The sequence below is a fragment of the Schistocerca piceifrons genome, chromosome 4, assembly GCF_021461385.2.
Source record: "Schistocerca piceifrons isolate TAMUIC-IGC-003096 chromosome 4, iqSchPice1.1, whole genome shotgun sequence".
Classification (NCBI taxonomy): domain Eukaryota; kingdom Metazoa; phylum Arthropoda; class Insecta; order Orthoptera; family Acrididae; genus Schistocerca; species Schistocerca piceifrons.
Window position 1 is genome coordinate 319740921 of NC_060141.1, and position 23681 is coordinate 319764601.

The following is a 23681-nucleotide window of genomic DNA, read 5'->3' on the forward strand; positions in this document are numbered from 1 at the left end:
ATGCACACGTCGCGCTGAGGTGCTCGGTCTTGGTTTGGCAGCTGTTGAGAATGGAGCTCCCGTTGGATGTTACCGCCAAGTGCGAATTGCAAGCAGTTATTCAGTTTTTGAAAGCAAAGGGCACAGCGCTGATTGAAATCCTTTGCCAATTGATGAAAGTGTATGGTGAGCTGTGCATGGATGTCAAAAATGTTCAAAAGTGGTGTAGAGTGTTTGCAGCTGGTTGGACCGAAATCCACGATGAACAAAGAAGCGGGAGACCTTCAGTTTCTGATGAGACAGTGTTGAAGGTTGAGCAAAGCATGCATGAAGATCAGCAAATCACCCTGGAAGATCTCTGCACGTTGGTTCCTGGGGTCTCCCGAAGCACCATTCACAGAATTTTAACGGAAACATTGAACTACCGCAATGAGTTGAGCAACGAGTTGATGCTTCCCGCACATTTCTTCATTGCCTTGCAGCCAAACAGGACATCTTTCTGGACTTAATTGTCAAGGGTGACGAAACCTTGGCATACCACTTTACACCTGAGACCAAGCAACAACTTTCCGAACAGCAAGGCGGCAAGCTGGTATGACATGGGCATACAAAAACTGTCACACCATCTACAAAAATGCATTGACAGAAATGGTGATTATCCTGATAAATAGCTAAATGTTCAAGCTGTAAACTGATGTAAACCATTGTAGAAATAAACAGGTCTGTGTACTTATAATAAAAATAGGAGACCTTCCTTTTGGAATTACCCTTGCAATAACTGATTATCTACTCTTATCTAGCAGAAATACTCTCCTAGCTCTCTTGACTGATTTATTAACTTTCGTAACCATAGCTGCCCCCCCATGAACCATGGACCTAGCCGTTGGTGGGGAGGCTTGCGTGCCTCAGCGATACAGATAGCCGTACCGTAGGTGCAACCACAACAGAGGGGTATTTGTTGAGAGGCCAGACAAACGTGTGGTTCCTGAAGAGGGGCAGCAGCCTTTTCAGTAGTTGCAAGGGCAACTGTCCGGATGATTGACTGATCTGGCCTTGTAACAATAACCAAAATGGCCTTGCTGTGCTGGTACTGCGAACGGCTGAAAGCAAGGGGAAACTACAGCCATAATTTTTCCCGAGGGCATGCAGCTTTACTGTATGATTAAATGATGATGGCGTCCTCTTGGGTAAAATATTCCGGAGGTAAAATAGTCCCCCATTTGAATCTCCGGGCGGGGACTACTCAAGAGGATGTCGTTATCAGGAGAAAGAAAACTGGTGTTCTAAGGATCGGAGCGTGGAATGTCAGATCCCTTAATCGGGCAGGTAGGTTAGAAAATTTAAAAAGGGAAATGGATAGGTTAAAGTTAGATATAGTGGGAATTAGTGAAGTTCGGTGGCAGGAGGAACAAGATTTTTGGTCAGGCGAATACAGGATCATAAATACAAAATCAAATAGGGGTAAAGCAGGAGTAGGTTTAATAATGAATAGGAAAATAGGAATGCGGGTAAGCTACTACAAACAGCATAGTAAACGCATTATTGTGGCCAAGATAGATACGAAGCCGACACCTACTACAGTAGTACAAGTTTATATGCCAACTAGCTCTGCAGATGACGAAGAAATTGAAGACATGTATGATGAAATAAAAGAAATTATTCAGATAGTGAAGTGAAGGGAGACGAAAATTTAATAGTCATGGGTGACTGGAATTCGAGTGTAGGAAAAGGGAGAGAAGGAAACGTAGTAGGTGAATACGGATTGGGGCTAAGAAATGAAAGAGGAAGCCGCCTGGTAGAATTTTGCACAGAGCACAACATAATCATAGCTAACACTTGGTTTAAGAATCATGAAAGAAGGCTGTATACATGGAAGAACCCTGGAGATACTAAAAGGTATCAGATAGATTATATAATATGGTAAGACAGAGATTTAGGAACCAGGTTTTAAATTGTAAGACATTTCCAGGGGCAGATGTGGACTCTGACCACAATCTATTGGCTATGACCTGTAGATTAAAACTGAAGAAACTGCAAAAAGGTGGGAATTCAAGGAGATGGGACCTGGATAAACTGACTAAACCAGAGGTTGTACAGAGTTTCAGGGAGAGCATAAGGGAACAATTGACAGGAATGGGGGAAAGAAATACATTAGAAGAAGAATGGGTAGCTTTGAGGGATGAAGTAGTGAAGGCAGCAGAGGATCAAGTAGGTAAAAAGACGAGGGCTAGTAGAAATCCTTGGGTAACAGAAGAAATATTGAACTTAATTGCTGAAAGGAGAAAACATAAAAATACAGTAAATGAAGCAGGCAAAAAAGAATACAAACGTCTCAAAAATAAGATCGACAGGAAGTGCAAAATGGCTAAGCAGGGATGGCTAGAGGACAAATGTAAGGATGTAGAGGCTTATCTCACTAGGGGTAAGACAGGTACTGCCTACAGGAAAATTAAAGAGACCTTTGGAGATAAGAGAACGACTTGTATGAATATCAAGAGCTCAGATGAAAACCCAGTTCTAAGCAAAGAAGGGAAAGCAGAAAGGTTGAAGGAGTATATAGAGGGTCTATACAAGGGCGATGTACTTGAGGACAATATTATGGAAATGGAAGAGGATGTAGATGAAGATGAAATGGGAGATACGATACTGCGTGAAGAGTTTGACAGAGCACTGTAAGACCTGAGTCGAAACAAGGCCCCCGGAGTAGACAACATTCCATTGGAACTACTGACGGCCCTGGGAGAGCCAGTCCTGACAAAACTCTACCATCTGGTGAGCAAGATGTATGGAACAGGCAAAATACCCTCAGACTTCAAGAAGAATATAATAATTCCAATCCCAAAGAAAGCAGGTGTTGACAGATGTGAAAATTACCGAACTATCAGTTTAATAAGTCACAGCTGCAAAATACTAACACGAATTCTTTACAGACGAATGGAAAAACTAGTAGAAGCCAACCTTGGGGAAGATCAGTTTGGATTCTGTAGAAACACTGGAACACGTGAGGCAATACTGACCTTACGACTTATCTTAGAAGAAAGATTAAGAAAAGGCAAACCTACGTTTCTAGCATTTGTAGACTTAGAGAAAGCTTTTGACAATGTTGACTGGAATACTCTCTTTCAAATTCTAAAGGTGGCAGGGGTAAAATACAGGGAGCGAAAGGCTATTTACAATTTGTATAGAAACCAGATGGCAGTTATAAGAGTCGAGGGACATGAAAGGGGAGCAGTGGTTGGGAAGGGAGTAAGACAGGGTTGTAGCCTCTCCCCGATGTTGTTCAATCTGTATATTGAGCAAGCAGTAAAGGAAACAAAAGAAAAATTCGGAGTAGGTATTAAAATCCATGGAGAAGAAATAAAAACTTTTAGGTTCGCCGATGACATTGTAATTCTGTCAGAGACAGCAAAGGACTTGGAAGAGCAGTTGAATGGAATGGACAGTGTCTTGAAAGGAGGATATAAGATGAACATCAACAAAAGCAAAACGAGGAAATGGAATGTAGTCGAATAAAGTCAGGTGATGCTGAGGGAATTAGATTAGGAAATGAGACACTTAAAGTAGTAAAGGAGTTTTGCTATTTGGGGAGCAAAATAACTGACGATGGTCGAAGTAGAGAGGATATAAAAAATAGACTGGCGTTTCTGAAGAAGAGAAATTTGTTAACATCGAGTATACATTTAAGTGTCAGGAAGTCATTTCTGAAAGTATTTGTATGGAGTGTAGCCATGTATGGAAGTGAAACATGGACGATAAATAGTTTGGACAAGAAGAGAATAGAAGCTTTCGAAATGTGGTGCTACAGAAGAATGCTGAAGATTAGATGGGTAGATCACATAACTAATGAGGAAGTATTGAATAGGATTGGGGAGAAGAGAAGTTTGTGGCACAACTTGACCAGAAGAAGGGATCGGTTGGTAGGACATGTTCTGAGGCATCGAGGGATCACCAATTTAGTATTGGAGGGCAGCGTGGAGGGTAAAAATCGTAGAGGGAGACCAAGAGATGAATACACTAAGCAGATTCAGAAGGATGTAGGTTGCAGTAGGTACTGGGAGATGAAGAAGCTTGCACAGGATAGAGTAGCATGGAGAGCTGCATCAATCCAGTCTCAGGACTGAAGACCACAACAACAACAAACAACCATAGCTGCTATAATGACATCACAGTGCTAATCACCATAGCTATACTGACATTGTCAATGAGGTCTGGCCTATTTGTAGCTACAAGGTCTAAGATATTTCCAGTGTGTGGGCTGGCAAGCTAGCTGCTCAAGACACGTCTCAGGAAATGTGTTCAAAAGTATTTTGCATGACTGTCTGTCTGTACCCTTACAATGAATCCATCGACATCTCAGTGTATCTTGGTAAGTTAAAGTCACCTCCAGCTAGTATTGCATGATCTGGTATTTACACGTGATTGATTCTATACTTTTGAGAACTGTCACAGCAGAGTTGGGTGGTCAGTAAAAACATCCAACAATTAATTTGGTTTCATCTACACCTGTTATATGTGACCAGATAACTTCACTGTCACACTAAACTTTGACCTCACTAGAGATGATAATTTTGTCTGCTGCAATGAACACTCCCTCTACTATGATCTCTGATCTGTCTTTCCGGTACACATTCCATAACTTGCTAATTATCTCAGAGCTTTTCACTTCTGATTTCAGCCAGCTCTTGGTCCCAAGAATATCTTGAGCACAAGAACTTTCCAGGTGGGCAGTAATTCGGGAACTTTATTATGAATACTTCGACTATTTACTGCTAAAATATGGCAGTCGAATTGTCTTTATTCTGAATGCTGTTTGACTTCCCTTGCTGTATATCGACTGGCGAGTGTTCATCAGAGCACCTCAATCTATTGCCCAGCCTAAAAAATTCTCATGTGCACACCACAAGTAATCTGCTACCTGAGTAACTGCTATCTTTGTGTACTGCACCCTTGATCTATCAAGGGGAGTCCACCAAATCCCCACACAATAACACAGGTCTAGAAATCTGCAGCCAAGAGCGTCACAGAGTTGATGAAGCCTTTGGTTGAGACCCTTCACTCGGCTCCAAACTGAAGGACCCTGATCAACTCTGGGAATGATGCTGCAAATTGTGAGCTCTGCTTGCACCCTGTGTGTGAGGCCAGCAGTCTTAACCACCTCCATCTTAACCACTTTCACCAGCCTCCTGTACAAACTGAGGATTGCCTCAAAACCCATGTGACAGGCATCGTCAGTGCCGATGTGAGCCACAACTCACAGATGACTGCACCCTGCATGCTTGATAGCCACAGTAAAGGCTGCCTCCACATCTCGGATGAGCACCCCCCGGCAGATGTACTGAGTGTACATGGGCTTTCTTTCCAGCCCCGAATGCTATCTGCCTAAGGGCGACCATAACGCACCTAACATTGGAGCTCCCAATAACTAGTAAACCCCTCCCCACATGTTCCTGCTTGGATCCTGCTGACCTGTCCACTTACAGGGTGAATGGGCGAGGTCGTGTCCATTCTCCACATTGGCCCTCCACCTCGAGTGACGTGAATGCGTTACCACCTGCCACTCACCCTGTTGTGAGGGAGAATTCACTGCATCGGGTGCACCAGGAGGTGCCTCAGAACTCGGAAGCAGAGACCATGGGCAAAACAAGTGACACTTGAGATGGCCCATGTGAAATATCACGTACTCCGTCACCACTACACCCTCGAGGCAGCAGCCTTAAGGTGACTACTGTAGCCAAAACTCCATTCAGCTGTTCGCGAACTGTGGCCAGCTCCTCCTACGTCCGCACAAATAAAGCACTCATCATAGCCATTCTAGGAAGACTGACTGAAGAGGTAAACAACAAAAGCAGACAGAAGTCTAGATATGTGACCTGCTACCCTCCTCGTGTGTCACCAATGGAGGCTGATGCTTAATAAGCTATGTAGCTGGCTGTTCAGTGAGTAACTACTGCGTTACAGAGTGAATGAATTTACATTTACAAACACGAGAGATTAAATGTCATAACAGAAAAACACACACAAAATTTAATAAATATACTACGACTAAGGCATAAAAAAGATAAACACTTAACTTGCCGTTCTGTAGTTGTATATCAATTGTAAGCTGGAGCCTGACTGGCTGGCTTACTAAATGGACAGACAGCTGCTTTCAAAACAAAACATAATCTTTCATTGATTGTATCAATATCCATTTGTACTGTGATATACTGTGAAAATTTGAACATTCGCATGTGCCACAATAAACTCATCATACAGTTATCATTAATTGTAGGCTTAAACTTAATTGTGCTCTTTTAAAATTTTTGAGAACAGTAGGACTATCCTTATTCAAAACAATCATTCTCTAATTTCACTGCACAATTGTATGAGAAATAGATAGTTTTGAGAACTTTTGGACGGTTACAAAACTATATTTTCATAAGTTACTGGTTCCAGTATTTTGGATACATAATTTATTTCAAAGCAAATCAGTGTTTGTGGCTCACAGTTCTGCCAAAAACTACATCACCCCCGAACTTTATTGTGCTGGCTGAAGTGGCCGTGTGGTTAAAGGCGCTGCAGTCTGGAACCGCAAGACCGCTACGGTCGCAGGTTCGAATCCTGCTTCGGGCATGGATGTTTGTGATGTCCTTAGGTTAGTTAGGTTTAACTAGTTCTAAGTTCTAGGGGACTAATGACCTCAGCAGTTGAGTCCCATAGTGCTCAGAGCCATTTGAACCATTTTTTTGAACTTTATTGTATATCAACACCAATAAACATGTATTTCTGAGAATTTTTGGAAGCTACCATTGTCCCTTTCATAATCTACGAGCAATTTGTAACAAATCAGGACCTACGATTTAGTCACTGTAGCTGATTTTCAAACAAACATATTGTGTTACATCTACTTTCCCTTTAAAGAAGACTAGCCCTATATATTATCTGCATTTACCATAAATTAACTCTGTTTTTGTGTGAGGAAACAACTATAATTAGCCTCAAAACATTTTAGTAAACTAGTAGTTTTTACCACATAGTTTTTGTTGTTGTTTTAATAAAAATGTGTATTTGCTTCAGTTCTTATAGGGATCTAGCAACATTTTAGCTCAACAGATTAAAAGATAATCAGTGGGCTTAATTTAAAGTTACTTGTTCACTGTCTTATACTATATTGCACCAGCAAAAATGCAGCCCCACTGTGAGTGCTGTTCTTGAATATGGGATAAGTTGGTTGACATTCATAAGCAGCTGGAAATCACCCTGGCTACTTTCAAACGATTGGTAGCTGCTGCAAATCTGTGTTCTGGAAGAGCTCCTATGAGTTGCGTGTCTATGATACCTGGACCAGAATACTAGGCTCTCCCGTGGATCTTGTCTCCTCTGCAGAAACTACAGAATCTGTCATTAGTTGTCCACTTGATGGTGGGTGGCAGGTCAGTGGCAGATCTATGCATCCTGTACAGGGTGGATGGGGACCAGTGAGGACTAAGGGTGTTGTACCGATCCTCCCTACCAACAAGTTTGAAGTCCTGTCTTTCACTGAAACTGAGCCAGTGGGACTCATTTCACCTGTTTTGGGGAAATCTGTTTCATCCAGTGTCAGGAGGAGGCAAACAAATTGAGTACCGGTCTATTAATCGTCGGCAGTTCAAATGTATGGTTAATGATGGTACCCCTTACAGAAATGGCAGCAAGGGACAGAAAAGGACACCAGGTGCACTCATTATGTATGTCTAGGGGCCTCATTAAACACACTAAAGAGGCTATTCCAGTACCTGCAGATTGTAGGGCACATTCGAACAAATGATAACTGTCGTCTGGGCTCCGAGGTCATTCTCGAGTAATTCCAGCGACTGGCAGATAAGGTTGAGAAGACTAGCCTTGCGCATGGAGTTTCAACAAAGCTCACAATTTACAGCATTGTCACCTGAACTGAATGTGACGCTTTGGTTCTAAGTCAAAAAGGAAGGACTGAACGACAAACTTCGAAAGTTCTGTGACAGGCTAGACTGTGACTTCCTGAACTTGCGCCATATGGTTGAGAACTGTAGGGTCTCCCTAAATGGATCCGGTGTGCACTACACACCAGAAGCTGCTACTCAGGTAGTATGGGGTGTACACACACAAGGTTTTTTTTAGATGAAGTGACTATCCATACAATCCAGATAACGATCAAAATAATAGTCTCCACAGGTCAGAGTATTAAAATCCTAATGGTAAACTGGCAAAGTATTCACAACAAAGTGTCAGAGTTTGAAGTTCCCACAGAAAGCAGTAAATCTCAGATAATACTTGATACAGAAAGCTGGTTAAAAACCTGAAATTATAGGAGTGAGATTTTTGGGGAAAATTTAAGTGCATATGGAAAGGATAGGCAAATGGGAAATGGAGATGGCATATTTGTCACACCAGCCTAGAAACTCAAATCCATCGAGGTAGAGATTGAACCTGCATGTGAGATTGTTTGGGCAAGGCCCAGTATCAGGGGTATGTATAAAAGCGTAATTGGATCCTTCTATCGCCCACCAGGCGCATCTCCTGATGTAACCGAAAATTTAGAGAAAACCTCAGTTCACTTGTACTTAAGTTCCCAGTCATACTGAAATCATTGGTGGATACTTTGATCATCTAACAATTAATTGAGAAAATTCCACTTCTGTTAGCAGCGAGAGTGATAAAACATCCTGTGAAACTTTACAAATTGCCTCCTATGGAAACTACTAGAACAAATAGTTACGAACCCCACTCATGATGGAAATATACTGAATCTAATGGCAACAAATACAACTGACCTCTTTGAGGATGTCCACATCAAAACTGGTAACAGTGACTATAATGCAGTTGTGGCAACAATGATCACCAAAGTACAAAGGACAACTAAAACAAGCAGAAAGACATACATGTTCAGTAAACTAGATAAAAAGTCAGTTGTGTCATGTCTCAATGAGGAACTTGAAACTTTCAACACAGGGCAGGAGCATGTAGAGGAACTCAGGCTCCAGTTTAAAAAAATAGTTGACCATGCCCTGGATAGATATATACCGAACAGTTCATAATGGGAGGGAACCTCCATGGTCTACAGTCACTGTAAAGAAATTTCTAAAGAAACAGACATTAAACCAAAGCGTAGGGCAACATATAGAGAGATACTGAATGAAACGTGGTTGGTTACCAAGAGAACAATGTGTGAAGCCTTCAATGACTACCACAGCAGAACATTGTCACATGATCTTTCACAGAACCTAAAGAAATTCTGGTCATATGTAAGTGGCACCAAAGTTAGTGTCCAGTCCCTAGTGGATGAGACAGGAAATGAAATTGAGGGTGGCAAAGCAAAAGCTGAACTGCTTGACTCCATTTTCAAATCTTCTTTTATGAAGGAAAATCTACGAGAGTTGCCCCTGCTTAATCCTTGCACCACTAAAAAGATGAATGAAATCAGTATTAGTGCCAGTGGTGTTGAGAAACAGCTGAAATCACTAAAATTGAACAAAGCTCCAGGGCCCGATGGAACCCCTGTCTGAGTCTATACTGAATTTGAGGCTGAGTTAGACCGCCTTCCAAATATAATCTGTTATAAATCCCTCTTGCAAAAAGACACAGGTCACACCAGTGAACAAGAAGGGTTGTATAAATGATCCACAGAACTACCGTCCAGTATCCTTGACATGGATTTGTTGTGGAATATTAGAATGTATTCTGACTTCAAACATAATGAGGTATCTTGAACAGAATGACCTCCTCAATGCCAACCAGCAAGGATTTCGAAAATATCAATCATGTGAAACCCAACTCACATTTTTCTCACATGACATAATGAAAGCTTCGCATCAAAGCAATCAGGTAGCTGCTCTATTTCTTGGTTTCCGAAAAGCACCAGACACAGTATCACACCTATGCTCATTTGTCAAAAGTACGATCACATGTGGTATCAACTGAAATTTGTGATTGGATTGAGGCCTTTTTGGTAGGGAGGATGCAACATGTTATCTCGGATGAAGAGTCATCCTCAGATATAGAAGTAACTTCGAGTGTGCCCCAGGGAAGTGTATTGAGACCCTTGTTGTTCATGTTGAATGTTACCGACTTTGCAGACGATATTAACAGTAACATCAAGCTTTTTGCAGATAATGCAGTTATCTATATTGAAGTTCTATCTGAAAGGAGTTCCACCATTTATCAATATTGCAGTTCTATCTGAAAGGAGTTCCCAGATATTCAGTCAGATTTTGATAAGATTTCAAAGTGGTGTAGAGACTGGAAACTTGCTTTAAATCTTCAGGAATGTAAAATTTTGCCATTCACAAAGCAAAAAATGTAGTATCCAATGACTATAATATCAACATGTCACTGCTGGAATCGGCCAACTCATACAAATACCTGCGTGTAACCTTTTTGTAGGGATATCAAATGGAATGTTCATGGTTTATTGGTAGAATACTGGGAAAGTGCAATCATTCTACAAAGGAGATTGCTGACAAATCACACGTGACACCAGTTCTAGAATATTGCTCAACTGTTTGGGATCCATTCCAGATAGGATTAACAGTGTATATGGAATGTATACAGAGAACGGCAGCACAAATGGTAACAGATGTGTTAAATTCTTGCGAAAGTGTCAGAGCGATGCTAATGGAACTGACTGGAATACTCTTGAAGATAGACATTAACAATCTCAAGAAAGTCTATTAACAAAGTTCCAAGAACCAGCTTTAAATGGTGACTGTAGGAATATACTGCAACCCTCTACATATTGCTCATATAGGGATCGTGAAGATAAGATTAGAATAATTACTGCTTGCACAGACACATTCAAACAATCATTCTTCTCGTGCTCCATATGTGAATGGAATGGGAAGAAGCCCTAATAACTGGTACAATGGCACGTACCCTCTGCCATGCACCTCATGGTGGCTTGGAGAGTGTAGATGTCAATTTCGATGTAGATACTGTGGCATTCTTTTTTATATTTACTTAAAAATACGGTAACTGACTGAAGCATTACAATGTCTAATTTGGCTATGAAACTGTTAATATCAAAACAACTATATCCATATGAATATAATAGAAAGAAACATTCCACGTGGGAAAACTATATTAAAAAACAAAGATGCTGTGACTTACCAAACGAGAAAGCGCTGGTAGATAGACACAATAAAAAACACACAAATACACACACAAATTTCAAGCTTTCACAACCCAAGGTTGCTTCATCAGGAAAGAGGGAAGGAGAGGGAAAGACGAAAGGATGTGGGTTTTAAGGGAGAGGGTAAGGAGTCATTCCAATCCTGGGAGCGGAAAGACTTACCTTAGGGGGAAAAAAGGACAGGTATACAATTGCGCACACACACATATCCATCCGCACATATACAGACACAGGCAGACATGTGTATAGGCAAAGAGGTTTGCTTATCAAGTAACTGTCTCCATGTTTAAGGTGGGTATTCAAATAAAAATGAATAGACACAGCCTTTTAAAATCAATGATGTCTTGTACAACACAAAAATGTATTCAAACAAGAGATTTTACATTGCTTTCGTCAGAATAAAATGAAAAAGTGTGTGTGTTTGCGCATGTGTGTGTGTGTGTGTGTGTGTGTGTGTGTGTGTGTGTGTGTGTGTGTGTGAGAGAGAGAGAGAGAGAGAGAGAGAGGCTTGTTCATCCACATAAAATGGGCAAGTGTGTGCCGAAAAGACAATCAAACTGTAACTAACCGTATGCTGTTTGAGGCAGCATCAACTTCATCCTCTGCTGCTGTTAGTTCCCTTTTCACTTCCTCAACACGAGCACGCAGTCTCTTTACTTCTGCCTCGTACTGTTCTGCCCGTCTTGCTGCATGTGCCAGTTCTGTTGACTTTTCTTGAAATACCTTTTTTAGCTTTGAGTGTGCCTGTTTCAGTTCAGTCAGCTCCTAGAAAAAGGAAAAACATATTGTACACCTTATACATATCTTATAGAGTCCATAAAAAATGTGAAGGCAACTAGTAAGTACATTATGTATAGTCTTTCTCTGGTGAAGTGATAAGAAGGAAGAAGGAAAATAGGAAACTGTAAAAGATTATCATCAGCGTGTGCTGCAACCACTGATGTCATTTTACACAGTCCTCATAGACAGATTTTAGTATGAATGGAATAACCAAACTTAACTCTGAAGTACAGCCTTTTTTCTTTATAGTTATCTTCATTCTTTGGCGATACAACATGTGATAAACAAATTCTTGGTTGTTGTGTGTAATAATTCAACTGTGGACTTTACAGTTATTGGATTCAGAATTGTTTGAACAGACAGCATATTCTGCGAAGTATTTCTCTTACTCTCTCCACCTGTTACTATTTTTTTGTGGTTTATTTGAAAATAAAAACAAATCTTTCATCTTCCTTCACTGAAGCTGACTGAAAATGAACTGTAATCAAATGTCGCATGCCATTTAGGCTATAAAATTCTTTTAAGACTTTAGTGTGAATTGTGTTTCAATAGAAAGCAATATTTAGGAGAGTCATTCTATGCTTAATATTTTCTGCAATTCAAATAACTTGGATTAAGAAGTTATTTATGACATCTCCATTATGTATGAAAATCATCAATTTACATCAACACTTACAAGTCCTGACAAGTCCCATAGCGGTCCACCATAACCAACGTGAAGTCTTTCCCATGGTTGCCACTGCTTTCAGCGAAACATGAAAATGCCATGGTGAACTTAATTTAATGGTTTATAGTGTGAAACCATTTGCTGAATTTTTTTGTCTATTTTTGGCTGTCCACAATATTATATGTCCATTTGCTTCATTTAATCTATTCCTAAATGGCAACTATGCTGTCTATTCAAAATATTATTTCTGTGCATTCTTAGTATAAACGCTTTCACGAAATGTCAGTCACAATAACAAACCATGAATGGTAGTGACTGCAGCTTATTGTAAAAACTTCTTGATTTCTGGTAAATCATTTAAATTTGACCTCACCCAACGCCAGCTTCAATGAATCCATCCTTAGTCATGGCTCGATGAATTTTACTGAAGCCAACAGGAAACGATATGAACATTTCACTTATTTCTTTTTTCCATCTTTGTGGAAACATGATTCCTCAGGCTTGTACATTTAGCTATGGGTCAGCATGAGTGAAGTCTGTGGTGCTCAATCCATGAACAGGCTTCTGGCCTGACTGCAGGTACTCTGCAACCTTTTTTTTCCACTGTGGCATGAGGAGGGTAATGATTGTGAGCCAATTATCCTGGCTGTCTTTCACCCACGCCCTCCCCTCTTCCCCTAGGAAAGACCACCACAAACACTAAATGTGATAGCAGGCTGAGTGAACCTGGAGCTATCCTAGAAGAAATGGGACAAGGAAAATTCCTTGTTCCTGTCCAAGATTGCGCACAAGATCTCCATGGCTGGAGTCTAGTGCTCCACCACTAGACCACTATGGCACTATGGGTCAGTAAAAATATTATAATTGTAACACCAAAAAAATTATTGCCCACGTATGTAGGTCCTACACTGTCTTGCCTAGAACCTGCTCTCACTCATTAGTGGAGTGTGAGCTATTATACCGATATCTGATTGATTAAAACTTTGAGATGGACAAGTATTTAAGCCCAGAATCTTACCTTTCATGGGCAATGTTCTTACCAACTGAGCTACTCAGACGTAACTCACAGCTTTCAGCTCCTAGTAAACATCTCTTACTTTCCAGACTCCACAGTATTTCTAATATGTACCTTGTTGGACTATTACTCTTTGATAAAGAACATGGCAGAGAAATGGCTCAGCTACAGTATAATGATGTTTCTAGAATGACTCTTTCGATTCTACAGTGACATCTGACATGTGCACTATAATGAAACATTTGGATAAGTTAAAACTGCTTGAAATTGAGTGGGACTTGATCCCAAAAACTCATCTTTTGCAGCTAATGCTCATACTAATTGATTATCCATGAGCGTCTCAGAACCTACCTCACATTTTCAGAATGTCAATAACCATCTTCAATATTCCAAGCTCATCAGAAACTCTTCTGCATTCCCTGAAAGACTGACACTCATGGAGGAAAGAATAAGGCGGAGAAATGTTTTACCCATACCCTATGGCAAGGCTGAGAGAATAACCAATATGGTGGAGAAATGTCTTCCCCATATGCTACGGCAGGGCTGGGAAAATGTGAAAATTTAAGCACTACCAAATGGTCGCAGTGTTTGCCAGCAGCTGCGCCCCCCTGCCTCCCATCCCAACAGCAGTGCATTCCCCCTCCATCTCCCTAAGCATTCTAACACTGCTTTTTCCCAAATGACTTGTACACACCAGTGTGGCCTGTTGACTTCGTGTGTTCGAACTTTCTATTTTCAGTGCTCATTTGTAGTAACAAGACCACTATTGAGAAGAAATGTCTGAGAAACAGATAAGGCACACAAAATGGAAATCTATCTAAGGAATTCTTACACCTCAATCCACATTACAAAGAAACTTACTTTCAAAAAAAGTGGCATTTGGTGTTTGTTTTGTGATACAAAAATACAAACAATAAACAAGAGTAATGTACTACAATATTTCCAGCTGTTATTAGGTTTCAATACTTTACAAAGGAAAGCTAAATTTCTTGAGAAAACAACACAGAGAGAAAGAAAGTAGTAGTATTCATGTAGCTAGATATTATTAACATTACTGATTACGCACATATAGTACTGATAGCGCCTTCATCAACCACACCCGGTGTAAGTAGGCTGTTTAGGTTTTTTTATAGGCTGTTTAGGTTTTTTTATTGGTAACGCCACCTCTGTATGAAAATCACTGGCTGTGCTGTGTGCAGTCTGTGGCTGCTTTGCATTGTTGTAATACTCGCCATTGTAGTGTTAGGCAGCTGGCTGTGAACAGCGCGTAGCGTTGCGCAGTTGGAGGTGAGCCGCCAGCAGTGGTGGATGTGGGGAGAGAGATGGCGGAGTTTTGAAGTTTGTCATGAACTGCTATATTTATATATGATGATATCAAGGTAAATACATTGTTTGTTCTCTATTAATATCTTTCATTTGCCAACTATCCCTATCAGTAGTTAGTGCCTTCCATAGTTTGAATCTTTTATTTAGCTGGCAGTAGTGGCGCTCGCTGTATTGCAGTAGCTTGAGCAGCGAAGATTTTTGTGAGGTAAGTGATTTGTGAAAGGTATAGTTTAATGTTAGTCAGGGCCATTCTTTTGTAGGGAATTTTGAAAGTCAGATTGCGTTGCGCTAACAAAATATTGTGTGTCAGGTTAAGCACAGTCGTGTAAAATTGTTCAAAGGGGACGTTTCATATGTCGACCCTTAGCCGAGGATGCCTCACTGGAATCTTCTGATTTTTTTTTTTTTTTTTTTGTAGTTTGTGTAATTAGTGTAGATTTTGTTTATTGCTAGTGCGTAATTGTAGAGAAAATCTCCTTTGTAGTTGCAGTCTTTCATTGTTGTACAGTAAAACAGTTGTGGCATGCATGTAGATTTGCACCAAGTATTTCGCAGCTGCAATTAACTAGATATTATTTTCAGTGCTATGTTAATGTGTTCTCTTATTTTTGATCTTCAAATTGTGTTTTTCTGTGTTGTCGTGTGAAATACTGTGACAATAATGGCGTGTGAAAAACGTAATACTAGGCTCCAAAGTAAACTGAGAAATGACAGTGAAAATGAAAGCAGTGTGTTAGCGCCACCGAGTAATGAATTAACTGATGTTCAAAGTAGTAATTTGGTAATTGTGCATATGGAAATGGAGCGGGCTGCAAACAATGGTGTAGACAGTGAAACAGGTAGTGAACAGGGAAGCATTATCGATTGATCGGTCGGCAACAGCTCGCCTCAGGAATCCGAAATGACAGGACACAATTTCGCAAATACTGTAGATTCAGGTTTTGGGTCATCACCGTTTTCTCAAATAAGTCAAGACACATTTTCTGCTTGTCAAAATGTGAATGTTGCCGGTGCAAATGCACTGCCGAAAAGCGTAGAGAAACAGATTCCAGACACTAATACATTATTATTGCAATTAATGCAACAAATGGAACAAAATCAGAGACAAATGGGACAAAATCTTAAAAAGTTAGACACAGTAGAACAAAATCTTAAAAAGTTAGACACAATGGAACAAAATCAGAGACAAACACAGCAACAGTTAGACACACTGGAACAAAATCAGAGACAAACACAGCAACAGCTTCAAAAGTTAGACTCATTGGAACAAACTCTTGAACAAACGCGTGAAGATTTAACTACTGAGTTACATAACATTGAATCGAAATGTCAAAAAGTCTGTAATGATGTAAAAACACAAATTTGTGAGCATTTTCAACCTATTTTTTCGCGGCATGAAAATGCATTACAGAATCACGAAGCAGCCATAAAAGAACTGCAAACTATTGTGCAGTAAAATCATGAGACCTTGCAAGCTAAATTTGACTCAGTTGCATCTACCGATTCGGTTACGCAACTTGCAAAAACTCAGGAAAACTTAAAGGACACAGTAGATTCGATTTCAACACAAATGGACACTCTGAAACTTGGTTCAGAAAAACACATTGAGGAAATGTGTTCACTATCGAAGAAAGTAGCCGAACTTTCGGATCAGTTCACTAACTTATCTACGAAGGTAGATGATAATCTGATTGACACAAGACCCGTAGCCTTCACTGACACAGAAGAGTATGAACAAATTAGAAAATTCAAACAAAATCAGAATCAAATTAATACGCAACACCAAAGAGAAATCCGCAAAGTACAAGATCAGCTGACACAGGTAGTACAAGAATTACGTATTTCAGAGGACACTCGCGCCCCAATACGGGAGGAGGGACATAGAAATACGGAACAGCCACAAAATAATAACACAGGGCATTTCGGAAGTTATGAAAGAAATTGGCAATGTGCACCGAATTTTGAGATGGAACGGCCGACACGACCTAACAATGACCGATATGCGACTCGGCGACATGATGATTTTGACTATAAGCTGTTCATTACTACACGTAAATTCAAAACATTTAAGAATTCCGGCAACGACATTCATCCACAAGCATGGCTCCATCAATTCTCGCATTGTTTTCCTCCCAACTGGTCGTTAGAACACAGATTAGAATTTATGTGTGGCTATTTAGAGAATGAACCAGCTGTAAGAATGCGATCGGTAATTGACGATTGCCACAGTGAAGGAGAATTTTACCATGCCTTCCTCTCAGCATATTGGTCTCGAGCCACACAAGACCGAGTAAAACATGGTATCATAATGATGAAACATTTCGAACAATCTGAATTCTCCAGTCTTGTGAAATATTTTGAAGACATGTTGCACAAGAAACAGTACCTGTCAAACCCATACAGCCCCTCAGAACTCATCCGCATTTGCTTAATCAAATTACCTGAACATTTACGACATATTATTTTGGCAGGACGTTGCAAAGACGACATTGAAGCTTTTCAGGGACTGTTACAAGAACTAGAAAGTGACACTGACAATCGCGGAACGCGAAACCAGGAACACAACAATTACAGGTCACATCCGTCGCAATTCCGCGATGAAAGAAGTAATAACTTGACACGACAAGGCTATTCTCACAACACAAATCGTGACCAAAACAGACACCACCCGTATGACAACCGTTGGCAGAGTAGTAATAACTACAGGGAAAGATCACCTCTCCGTGGTAATGACTATCACAGAGACAATAAGAGAAACAGACAATATGGGAACCAAAATAATTATTATTACGGGAGACAGAATAACTTTAGACGCAGCGGTCCAGCGCGCAGTTACGATTCAGGGAGAAATTCTCCACCACTTAACCGACAAGAAAGAAACTACAGGAACTACCGACATGACGACAGACGATGTGATCGTAACGACAGACCTGAATTGCATCAGAACTGGCGGGATTCAAACAGAGCAGGGCCCTCTCGTCACGGTGAATTTGTAGAAGTTAGGTCTCCAAATCCCAATAACGACGCGCGCCAACAAAGGGACAGACAATGACTCGCACCGCAGGCAGCCGCTTGCGCCGGCTGGCTCAGAGAAAAATGACATAGACGCCAACCTTAAGAAAAATTCCAGTATTGTTTAACGACGTATACCGCATGATAATTCCGTTCAAGTTGAAACTCTGAGTACTAGGAAGAGTAAAGGACTGCACCACGTTTCTCATGTAAAACCGTTTATTGAAAGATAATCTGCTTTTTAACTTTGTCTTTGCCATATAACTTTTCACTATACATTACTACACTCCTGGAAACTGAAATAAGAACACCGTGAATTCATTGTCCCAGGAAGGGGAAACTTTATTGACACATTCCTGAGGTCAGATACATCACATGATCACACTGACAGAACCACAGGCACATAGACACAGGCAACAGAGCATGCACAATGTCGGCACTAGTACAGTGTATATCCACCTTTCGCAGCAATGCAGGCTGCTATTCTCCCATGGAGACGATCGTAGAGATGCTGGATGTAGTCCTGTGGAACGGCTTGCCATGCCATTTCCACCTGGCGCCTCAGTTGGACCAGCGTTCATGCTGGACGTGCAGACCGCGTGAGACGACGCTTCATCCAGTCCCAAACATGCTCAATGGGGGACAGATCCGGAGATCTTCCTGGCCAGGGTAGTTGACTTACACCTTCTAGAGCACGTTGGGTGGCACGGGATACACGCGGACGTGCATTGTCCTGTTGGAACAGAAAGTTCCCTTGCCGGTCTAGGAATGGCAGAACGATGGGTTCGATGACGGTTTGGATGTACCATGCACTATTCAGTGTCCCCTCGACGATCACCAGTGGTGTACGGCCAGTGTAGGAGATCGCACCCCACACCATGATGCCAGGTGTTGGCCCTGTGTGCCTCGGTCGTATGCAGTCCTGATTGTGGCGCTCACCTGCACGGCGCCAAACACGTATACGACCATCATTGGCACCAAGGCAGAAGCGACTCTCATCGCTGAAGACGACACGTCTCCATTCGTCCCTCCATTCACGCCTGTCGCGACACCACTGGAGGCAGGCTGCACGATGTTGGGGCGTGAGCGGAAGACGGCCTAACGGTGTGCGGGACCGTAGCCCAACTTCATGGAGACGGTTGCGAATGGTCCTCGCCGATACCCCAGGAGCAACAGTGTCCCTAATTTGCTGGGAAGTGGCGGTGCGGTCCCCTACGGCACTGCGTAGGATCCTACGGTCTTGGCGTGCATCCGTGCGTCGCTGCGGTCCGGTCCCAGGTCGACGGGCACGTGCACCTTCCGCCGACCACTGGCGACAACATCGATGTACTGTGGAGACCTCACGCCCCACGTGTTGAGCAATTCGGCGGTACGTCCACCCGGCCTCCCGCATGCCCACTATACGCCCTCGCTCAAAGTCCGTCAACTGCACATACGGTTCACGTCCACGCTGTCGCGGCATGCTACCAGTGTTAAAGACTGCGATGGAGCTCCGTATGCCACGGCAAACTGGCTGACACTGACGGCGGCGGTGCACAAATGCTGCGCAGCTAGCGCCATTCGACGGCCAACACCGCGGTTCCTGGTGTGTCCGCTGTGCCGTGCGTGTGATCATTGCTTGTACAGCCCTCACGCAGTGTCCGGAGCAAGTATGGTGGGTCTGACACACCGGTGTCAATGTGTTCTTTTTTCCATTTCCAGGAGTGTAGTATGCATTGTCAGACTTAAGAAACTGTTAACATGCAACATTGTTTGAAGTTAAATATCCAATCAAGAATCAAGAGAACTTATTTAAACAGAAATGACGAATGCACTGTTATAGTGAACAGACGTCACAGTGTTATTGTGTGTGTACATTCTTGCTTGTTAGTTGCACGATTATGGAACGACTATAAGGCTTATATATTTAGAACATTTACCAGTACTGCTAATGAGATTTTAATGCAACATTTTGGTTTACTTGAAAATACATTCTGGATTTAAAGTACTTTCTGTGGAATTAATGATGACTTAGCATTTGGTTTCTTTGACAGATACACGATTATATCACGACGCTACTAATGAGTGACAATTTACAATGTTGCTTTTGCGGTGTATCTGTTTTATATCCGCACAGTTTTTCTGAATTCTTCTGGAAAGCAAAACATGTTTTAGTACTAAGCTACAATGTGAGGGCCTTTTTCGTAGCACAACAATACTTTACAGTATAGTATTTTCTTGATCACAGTAATGTACATAATAATTACGATATCTATACACAAAGCATTTCACTTTCGTTTATGATGGGGTAAGTACATTGACTTCTGCAGAACTTAGCTTTCGGAGGACGATAACTACGACACTTCCACAGAGATTATGTTGCAACAAGATGCACATTTAGCGCTACAGGACACGTATTTGAGTGATTAATTTTGTACTTAAAACATTTATTTTTAAAGATTTTTGAATTACAAAGGTTTTCAGTGATACATTTCATTTCATTGCTGTAATCTGTAACACCTGAGGGTATAATTACATTAATCCTCAGGGGGGTACACGCTTACTTTGTGTACCATGTGTGTGGCAACCACAAGGAACCCTAGCTAATATGGTATTTGCTTATACAACTTTACACATCGGTACCATATTTCTCTCACACACAAATTACACAGCTATCTGATCATTTAACTGAGAGATAAACATTTTTTTACTACATCAGTGACACATATTTACGCAATACACAGTTGGGTAACTTCACACTTACGAAACTGTATTTTGTCTGTACTTTGTAAACTGTTCATATTTTTTCGGAATCATTGTGATACTATGAGAGCTTTGAATGATGTATTTGGTAAGGGAGCATAATTTTAAAGTACGTTTGAAGTAGATGACACTATTGAAATGAGCAGAGAATTTTTTTAGGTTTTGAAATTATTGGAGGAAGCTACGACGATTTTGAGAATTGACTGAGATGTTATGATATTATTACGACGACGATGTGTACTATGCTGTTGAGATATGTTTATGATCAATAAGATGATGCTACCGTATATGAGGAATAAGAAGTATGTTGGAAACCAAGAATCGTACTTTAAGAGTTATGAAATGTGCGTAAACGCGTGACTGTATCACAATGCTGACGAATATTTTATTTGGACACTTATATTTATAGGATTTTCTTTCTACAGATTTGCAACGCTAATTCTTGACCTGTGAAATATTTTTATGTGCGACTGTCACTGTAGCGGAAACTGCTGTCGTAAATATTTCCGTAAGAAAGTTAAGTGACCACCTGCACGTAATGCGTCGCGGGCACCCACCTGGGCGACAGCCGCCCGAAAAAAAGCCATTAGCCTTTCAGCGGCACAGGTAGAAAAAAAAAAAAGGGAGGCCATTATCCTGGCTATTGACGTTCCTTTGTAGAAAGTATTGCAAATATTACACGCTCATTACCTGAAACCATATGATTACTCGTACTTTGTGCTAATTACTGCAATGCTTATGAATTGATGGGAAATATTCGTACATCTGCACACCTGATTATGACAAGTGTCTTTCTATGAGAGTTGAGAGCTACTGACTTACGAAATGCCACATGACTATTGAATGATGTTTTTATGCTTTGGTTTGCGTAATTGCTTATTTCATTTGACATCTGTTTTTCAGCTGTGTTGCAGCATTGGTTTCATAAAATAAAATTAAATGCATTTGCTAATGTGAACACTTTCTGTCAACAGATCTATTAAATAATAATTTTGTGATCCACATTCTTCAAAAAAGGAGCACTTGGAAAGGAAAGAACAATAAGAAGGGACTAGTAACAGTAAATGCATACATAATATTCTTTTCAAGTACATGGTAATATTTCTTTTACAATAAGTTGTTGTGGTGCACCACTTTAATTACATAGACATTAAGATGTGAATATACATTTCCCTTATCTGCATTGTTGTTTTTACTGTAATATTTTTTCTGCTTGAGCTATGTCATGTTTAGGTATAAGTTACTGCTGTTTGCCAGGCATAGTGCTACTGAACTTTAATTTGTGTTACTCTGCTAAGCCACATTTATTTTTTTGTTTGCTGCGCATTGCCTCATATTAGTTGTAATGTTGAATTGCTTGGTAATTTAGATTTACTGTAGCTTGCTTTGCGATTTTCCATTTTTTTTCATTGCTGTTTATATTAATTGTTTTATGTGCTGCTGCATTGCCTCGTCCCTTAGTTTAGCATCTGAGCTCAGAAGATTTAAGTTAGCTTAAGAGGGGATAGACTATATAAGAGAATGAGTTGCGATGAATTGGAAGAAACGCATTGAGAAGATATAAGAAACAGATTTGGTAAAAATGAGTATTGTGCACTGAGAAATAATTATTTTGAAAGAAATATGAATAGAATACAGAAAGCAGGCTTAGATAGGACTTTTTGGGAATAATGATGAACAAAGGGAGATCTTCATGCAAAATACTGCAGTAAAACAAACCCTGTCCTTTCCCTTTTGTGTTATCCCACTATATGTTTGTGTACCCTTGTGTATTTGTTTTCTTTCTGTCTCTGTGTAATGTTTCATAGAACATTTTTCTCTTCTAATACTAAGTTACATTCACTATGATGAGGAATACTGTTATCCTCAAATACAATTGGCATTAATAATGTGTTATTTACTTCGTAAAGATGTTTAGACATTATTTATTCTGTTTTGTGTTAATGCTCATGTGTGAAGTTGATGTTTCGAAAGTTATTCTGATCTTTTATGTATGTACTCATGTCATAATTCCTGTAACACTGATGTATATGTCTATTTCTATTCTTTTGTAACGCCTGTTTTACTACAAATGTTATCTGTATTGTTATGTTCTTTAATGATGTATTTTGTACCTTTGTTATTGTATTTTTATGTTATCAAATTGTAATTGTTACCAGTTCTTCAAATTAAGTAACATTTCACTGCACACGTTTCTGTTGGTCATAGTATATGGACAATATGTGAGAAGTAGGGACTGTTAAGTGTTTGCACGTGTGTTAATAATTCAGCAAGGGACTGGATAACAGCATTGTTGGTTCTAAGGACAGTTCCGAAAACTTTGTGAGTGCACAAGTGGTGGTTTACGGACTTGCTATATTGTCCGCAAGACTCTTCGATGGTGATTGTGCACCTGCACAGTCACAACAGATGGCTGCTGGCCATCTCTTCAAGGACTACAGTGGGTCTACCCCTTTGATGACCCACCATTACCATTATTTCTACACGGACTGCAATGGGTCTGCATCTTTGTGGCCCAGCAATACCACAATCTCTACCAGGACTACAGTGGGTCTGCTCTGTGATGACCTACTTACCAATATGCTTCAAAACTTCGAATGACTCTGCTGTGGGTTTGCTCTGTTGTGGCCCATTACCTGTATGCATGTCAAGAGCCAGCACTGTCTTTCCATTGGAAGGACAACACTACTTCTTCAAGACAGCATGGAAATCCACTACTTCTGTGTGCATTTTCTTTTACTGCTCAGACTTTGAGAAAAACACTGCAATTTTACTGTGACGAATGATGAGGACTGTCTTTATGGACTGTGAGAAAATTTTAGCTTTTGACCAACATTGTATCAATAAGTGTGTGCATTTGATTTCTTTGTTAATGTAATTATGAAAAATTTTTTCAAATCTGTATTGGCCACTGCCCAAACCAATTTGTAAAATTTTTTGTGGGGAGCATGGGGGCTATGTAAGTAGGCTGTTTAGGTTTTTTTATAGGCTGTTTAGGTTTTTTTATTGGTAACGCCACCTCTGTATGAAAATCA

The 23681-nt window shown here is 40.6% G+C and overlaps 1 protein-coding gene across 4 annotated transcripts in view; it reads right to left on the minus strand.

The window, feature by feature from the left end:
- The window catches only part of LOC124794693 (coiled-coil domain-containing protein 102A), a 158581-nt gene that overhangs the window by 46863 nt on the left and 88037 nt on the right, over positions 1-23681 (minus strand). For all 4 annotated transcript variants that reach the window (XR_007016597.1, XM_047258251.1, XM_047258254.1 and 1 more), the window contains one exon: positions 11673-11869. Coding sequence is in view for 3 of the 4 variants with exons in the window: in XM_047258251.1 (XP_047114207.1) it covers positions 11673-11869 (197 nt within the window). In the remaining variant the exon portion in view is untranslated. The remainder of the gene's footprint in view (positions 1-11672; positions 11870-23681) is intronic.